This window comes from Heptranchias perlo, chromosome 12 (assembly GCF_035084215.1).
Source record: "Heptranchias perlo isolate sHepPer1 chromosome 12, sHepPer1.hap1, whole genome shotgun sequence".
Lineage (NCBI taxonomy): Eukaryota > Metazoa > Chordata > Chondrichthyes > Hexanchiformes > Hexanchidae > Heptranchias > Heptranchias perlo.
This window is the reverse complement of record NC_090336.1, coordinates 71798006-71805080: the sequence shown is the minus strand read 5'-3', so window position 1 is coordinate 71805080 and position 7075 is coordinate 71798006. Positions and strand designations below refer to the sequence as shown.

The 7075-nt window shown below is 52.2% G+C and overlaps 1 protein-coding gene across 1 annotated transcript in view; it reads left to right on the top strand.

Moving 5' to 3' along the window:
• Positions 1-5035: 5035 nt before the first annotated feature.
• The window catches only part of LOC137327792 (F-actin-monooxygenase MICAL2-like), a 205017-nt gene continuing 202977 nt past the window's right edge, over positions 5036-7075 (top strand). Inside the window, exons 1-2 of the mRNA XM_067993598.1 lie at positions 5036-5142; positions 5946-6072. Coding sequence (XP_067849699.1) covers positions 5036-5142; positions 5946-6072 — 234 coding nt within the window. The remainder of the gene's footprint in view (positions 5143-5945; positions 6073-7075) is intronic.

The following is a 7075-nucleotide window of genomic DNA, read 5'->3' as shown; positions in this document are numbered from 1 at the left end:
TGGGAGAGATGGGGAGTGAGGGGGGGAGGGAGAGATGGGGAGTGAGTGGGGGAGGGAGAGATGGGGAGTGCGGGGGGGAGGGAGAGATGGGGAGTGAGGGGGGGAGGGAGAGATGGGGAGTAAGGGGGGGGGAGAGATGGGGAGAAGTGGGAAGAGGGGGGAGGGAGAGATGGGGAGTAAGGGGGGAGGGAGAGATGGGGAGAAGAGGGAAGAGGGGGGAGGGAGAGATGGGGAGAAGTGGGAAGAGGGGGGGAGGGAGAGATGGGGAGAGTGAGGGGGAGGGAGGAGAGATGGGGAGTGAGGGGGGGAGGGAGAGATGGGGAGAAGTGGGAAGAGGGGGGAGGGAGAGATGGAGAGTGAGGGGGGGAGGGAGAGATGGGGAGTAAGGGGCGAGGGGGGAGGGAGAGATGGGGAGTGAGGGGGGGAGGGAGAGATGGGGAGTGAGGGGGGGAGGGAGAGATGGGGAGTGAGGGGGGAGGGAGAGATGGGGAGAGTGAGGGGGGAGGGAGAGATGGGGAGTGAGGGGGGGAGGGAGAGATGGGGAGTGAGGGGGGGAGGGAGAGATGGGGAGTGAGGGGGGGAGGGAGAGATGGGGAGTGAGGGGGGGAGGGAGAGATGGGGAGTGAGGGGGGGAGGGAGAGATGGGGAGTGAGGGGGGGAGGGAGAGATGTGGGAGTGAGGGGGGGAGGGAGAGATGGGGAGGAGTGAGGGGGGGAGGGAGAGATGGGGAGTGAGGGGGGAGGGAGGGAGAGTGGGGAGGGAGAGATGGGGGAGGGGGGAGAGTGGGAGGGGGAGTGGGGGGGGAAGAGAGAGGGGAGGGAGAGATGGGGGAGTGGGGGGAAGAGAAGGGGAGGGAGAGATGGGGGAGGGGGGGGATGGAGGGTGAGGGTGATGGGGGAGTGGGGGGAAGGGAGTGGGAGGGAGTGATGGGGTGTGGGGGGTGAGTGGGAGGGGTGAGATGGGGAGGGGGAGATGGGGGAGGGGGAAGAGGAGGGAGGGAGAGATGGGGAGTGGGGGGTTGAGAGTGGGAGGGAGAGTGGGGGGGGGAAGAGAGAGGGAGGGAGAGGGGTTGGGCGAGTGGGGGAGTGAGAGGGATGGGCAAAGGGGGGAGAGAGAGGGTATGGGCGAGAGGGGGAGAGAGAGGGATGGGCGAGGGGGGGGGAGAGAGGGAGGGAGGGGTGGGAGAGAGAGGGTATGGGCGAGTGGGGGAGAGAGAGGGGATTGGGCGAGGGGGGGGAGAGAGAGGGATGGGCGAGGGGGGGTGGGGAGAGGGAGGGAGAGAGGTGGAGGGGAGTGGGAGAAAGAAGAGACTTGAATATCTACCACCTTTCACATCCTCAGGATGTCCCCAATGAAGTACCTTTTCTCAGAAGTGTGGTCATTATTGTAATGTCGGGTTTGCCAACTTCTGTTGTCCATTTTTCTGCTCCAATATGAGGAATAATGAAGATTCTCCAACACTGGGAGGACAATCCTGCCTCTCAAATCATGCCCCGGGATCTTTTCCGTACAGGCAAACGGAATTTAAAGCCTCACCCGTGGCAGTGCCGCCCTCCCTCGCCCTCCCTCGGAGTGTCAGCCTCGACTATTATCTCCGACCCTGAACCCACGGCCTTTAACCTCTGAGGCGAGGCTGCTCCCAGCGAGCTCGGCCGGTGCTGTGCAGGAACGTTCAAAGTTGGGTTCTGTGCCTCTCGGATGAAATCGGTTTCGTGGCGGGAGGTGACACAATAAGCCGGAGGTCGCTGGAAAAAAAAAACCAACAGTGTGTTCACAACGCACGCTGTTATTGACGAGCAAATCGGCCGGCAAACCCAGGGGACGAGGAGATCCGCCACGAGTTGTGAATCTCCGGAATTCGCTGGTCGGTTTACGCCTCTGCTCCGTTTGCTTCGCACAAACGGCAGCTCGCCCTCCACCGCCCCGTCATTCGTGAGAACTTGCTGGATTTGCCCATTAAACTCGTCGCAGAAAATTACGTCTGGTAATTAACAGCGTAAATACCTTTTTAGCGCTGTGATAATTGTCAAGCATTCCCTCTGGCCCGTTAAGGGAACAATTTAAACCTGGACTCTCGTTCATGCAGGTGGTGAATTCATCGCATCGCAGTAGGTTGAGCACAGAAGGAGGCCATTCGGCCCATCGTGCCTGTGCCGGCTCTTTTCAAAGATCTATCCAATCAGTCCCACTCCCTCTGCTCTTTCCCCATATCCCTGTAAATTTTTCCCTTTCAAGTATTTCTCCAATTCCCCTTTTGAAAGTTATTATTGAATCTGCTTCCACCGCCCTTTCAGGCAGCGCGTTCCAGATCATCGCAACTCGCTGCGTAAAAAAACCTTTCCTCATCTCCCCCTCTGGCTCTTTTGCCAATTACCTTAAATCTGTGCCCTCTGGTCACCGACCCCTCCTGCCACTGGAAACAGTTTCTCCTTATTTACTCTGTCAAAACTGGGTCATGATTTTGAACACCTCTATCAAATCTCCCCTTAACCTTCTCTGTTCTAAGGAGAACAATCCCAGCTTCTCCAGTCTCTCCGCATAACTGAAGTCCCTCATCCCTGGTACCATTCTGGTAAATCTCCTCTGCTCCCTCTCTAAGGCCTTGACGTCCTTCCTGAAGTGCAGTGCCCAGAATTGGACACAATACTCCAGCTGAGGCCTAACCAGTGATTTATAAAGGTTTAGCACAACTTCCTTGCTTTTGCACTCCATAATCCCATATGCTTTTTTAACAGCCTTCTCAACTTGTCCTGCTACCTTCAAAGATTTGTGTGTGTTTAGACAAGTTGGGTGAGTGGGCAAGAACATGGCAGGTGCAGTATAACGTGGATAAATGTGAGGTTATCCACTTTGGTTGTAAAAACAGAAAGGCAGATTATTATCTGAATGGTGATAGATTGGGAAATGGGGAGGTGCAACGAGACCTGGGTGTCCTTGTACACCAGTCGCTGAAAGCGAGCATTCAGGTGCAGCAAGCAGTTAGGAAGGCGAATGGTATGTTGGCCTTCGTTGCAAGAGGATTTGAATACAGGAACAGGGATGTCTTACTGCAGTTATACAGGGCCTTGGTGAGACCACATCTGGAGTATTGTGTGCAGTTTTGGTCTCCTTATCTGAGGAAGGATGTCCTTGCCATGGAGGGAGTGCAACGAAGGTTTACCAGACTGATTCCTGGGATGGCAGGACTGACGTATGAGGAGAGATTGGGTCGACTAGGCCTATATTCACTAGAGTTTAGAAGAATGAGAGGGGATCTCATCGAAACATATAAAATTCTAACAGGACTGGACAGACTAGATGCAGGGAGGATGTTCCCGATGGCTGGGGAGTCTAGAACCAGGGGTCACAGTCTCGGGATACGGGGTATGCCATTTAGAACCGAGATGAGGAGAAATTTCTTCACTCAGAGGGTGGTGAACCTCAAGAAGGAGATGGATATATTTCTTAATGTTAAAGGGATCAAGGGATATGGGGAAAAAGTGGGTACTGAGTTAGACGATCAGCCACGATCATTTCGAATGGCGGAGCAGGCCCGAAGGGCCGAATGGCCTACTCTTGCTCCTATTTTCTATGATTCTATGTGCACCCCCCAGGTCTCTTTGTTCCTGCACCCTCTTTAAAATTGTACCATTTAGTTTATATTGCCTCTCCTCATTCTTCCTACCAAAATGCATCACTTCACATTTCTCTGCGTTAAATTTCATCTGCCATGTGTCTGCCCATTTCACCAGTCTGTCTACGTCCTCCTGAAGTCTGTTACTGTCCTCCACATTGTTTACTACATTTCCAAGTTTCGTGTCATCTGCAAACCTTGAAATTATACCCTCTACACCCAAGTCCAGATCATTATCTATCACAAAGAGCAGTGGTCCTAATACCGACCCCTGGGGAACACCACCGTGTACTTCTCTCCAGTCTGAAAAACAACCGTTCACCACTACTCTCTGCTTTCTGTCCCTTAGCCAATTTTGTATCCACACTGCCACTGTCCCTTTAATCCCACGGGCTTTAATTTTGCAAACAAGTCTATTATGTGGCACTTTAACAGATGCCTTTTGAAAGTCCATATACATAACATCAACCACACTCCCCTCATCAACCCTCTCCGTTACTTCATCAAAGAACTCAATCAAGTTAGATAAACAGATTTTTCTTTTAACAAATCCGTGCTGATTTTCATTTATTAGCCCATAATTTTCCAAGTGCCAATTAATTTTGTCCAGGATTATTGTCTCTCAAAGTTTCCCCACCATCGACGTTAGGCCGACTGGCCTGTAATTGCCGGGTTTGTCCCTCTCCCCTTTTTTGAACAGGGGTGTAACTTTTGCAATCCTCCAGTCCTCCGGCATCATCCCCATATCTGAGGAGGATTGGAAGATTGTGGCCAGAGCCTCCGCAATTTCCACCCTTACTTCCCTCAGCAACCAAGGATGCCTCCCATCCGGACCGAGTGACTTTTCGACTTTTGTACTTTGAGCGCTGCCGATCTTTTAAGTACCTTCTCTTTATCTATTTTTATCCTCTCCAATATCGCTCCCACCTCCTCCTTTACTGCTACAAAGGCAGCACCCTCTCTCCAGTGAAGACCGATGTGAAGTATTCATTTAGTGCCTCGGCCATGTCCTCTGCCTCCACAAGAAGATCTTTCTTTGCCCCTACTCGGTCCCGTGCTTCCTTTGACTACACGTTTACTATTTATATGTTTATAAAAGAATTTTGGGTTCCTTTTTTTGTTAGCCGCTAATCTATTCTCATACTCTCTCTTTGCTCCTCTTATTCCCTTTTTTAGATCTTCTCTGAACTTTCTCTACTGTATTACGAATCTTATATTTGTCAAATTGTTGAAGAAATATTAATTTTTTTTTCTTTTCCTTTCTGTCTCTTTTTTTTTCTCTCTCTCTCTCTTAATCCAGTCTTTCTTTCCCTCTCTTTCTGTGCCTGATTTGACTCGAATTCACCCTGTTTCCTTCTCTGTCGTTCCTCTGTCTCTTTCTCAATCCTCAGATCTCACTGGTTCAGGTCCCAGATGCTCCCCATGGTCCTCGACGACCCCTTTTTATCAGCTCGCACTTCCAGCAAGTTTACAGCGCAAGAAAATTTAAAGCTGAAGGGTGCTGGAGAAATGTCTAACCAATGGGGCAGGTCAGGAGATGCCTCACTCCAGCAAACTCTGGTCCAACATTTTAGAAAGCCTCCATGCTGCAGGACGCATTGAAGTTTTCAGTTTGCTGCCCATTCTCCGTGAGGTCCCACCACGTTTGGTACCAGCCCTGAGCAGAAAGATATTCAGCTGCCCCTCAGTGAGATGATCAGTGAATGGATTCGAAGAGAGATACATGGGTCAATATCTCTCCCGCTCCCAGCGCGGTGTCATCTGAGGCTCTGCGATTGGGAAAACATCCATCCCAACTAATGCTCCTCTTCCTCATCCCTGCTCACTTCGATCTTCATTCCTTGATTGTCTGCAGCTTTGGTTCTGCCAACAAACCTGATTATAGTGGGTTCGAGTCCCACTCCAGAGTCTTGAGCGCGTCGTCCAGGCCGACACTCCCAGTGCAGTACCGAGGGAGCGCTGCACTGTCGGAGGTGCCGTTTTTCGATGAGACGTCAAACCGAGGCCCCGTCTGCCCTCTCGGGTGGGTGTAAAAGATCCCACGGCCACGACTTGTGGAAGGGCAGGGGGGGTCCTCCCTGGTGTCCTGGGCCAATATTTAGCCCTCAACCAACAACCCATCTGATCATTTATCTCCCTGCTGCTTGTGGGATCTTGCTGTGCGCAAATTGTCTGCCGCGTTTCCTACATTGACCACACTTCAAAAGTAATTAATTGGCTGCAAAGCGTTTTGGGAGGTTCTGTGGTCATGACAGGAATCACATAAACGCAAGTCTTTCAATGATGGGAAGTGCAGAATTATTAAATTTGATTGATTTTCCTCTGTTTCCAGAGAAAGTATTTATCGACTATTACCTCAAACCACACCGGAAAACATCAACAAGAACTTTGACCAGTACACGATAGACCCAGGAACACGATACCCCAACCTGAACTCGAACTGTGTCCAGCCTCACCAGGTAAGAAAGACCATCGTGACAGATCGAGAGACACAGTGCGTCGAGAGAATAGAGAATCCCCCCAGTCCATGGTTTCCAGTTAACGCAACAGTCGTTAGACTGGTACGTGCGAACAGGGATGAATGAATTCCCGTCGCACTGCGGTTTGGTTTCGACTGCCACATTAGGCAGTGAAAGTTCCTGTTACAAGAATTTGTTGCTGGTATTTAGCGGCGCTCGGGCAGAGCAGACTGAGAATCTCACAAACTGGGGCAGAGCAGACTGAGAATCTCACACACTGGGGCAGAGCAGACTGAGAATCTCACACACTGGGGGAGGGGAGACTGAGAATCTCACACACTGGGGGAGGGGAGGCTGAGAATCTCACACACTGGGGGAGGGGAGACTGAGAATCTCACACACTGGGGGAGGGGAGACTGAGAATCTCACACACTGGGGGAGGGGAGGCTGAGAATCTCACACGCTGGGGCAGAGCAGACTGAGAATCTCACACACTGGGGGAGGGGAGACTGAGAATCTCACACACTGGGGGAGGGGAGACTGAGAATCTCACACACTGGGGGAGGGGAGACTGAGAATCTCACACACTGGGGGAGGGGAGACTGAGAATCACACACACTGGGGGAGGGGAGACTGAGAATCACACACACTGGGGGAGGGGAGACTGAGAATCTCACACACTGGGGCAGAGCAGACTGAGAATCTCACACACTGGGGCAGAGCAGACTGAGAATCTCACACACTGGGGCAGAGCAGACTGAGAATCTCACACACTGGGGGAGGGGAGACTGAGAATCTCACACACTGGGGGAGGGGAGACTGAGAGTCTCACACACTGGGAGAGGGGAGACTGAGAATCTCACACACTGGGGGAGGGGAGACTGAGAATCTCACACACTGGGGGAGGGGAGACTGAGAATCTCACACACTGGGGGAGGGGAGGCTGAGAATCTCACACACTGGGGGAGGGGAGACTGAGAATCTCACACACTGGGGGAGGGGA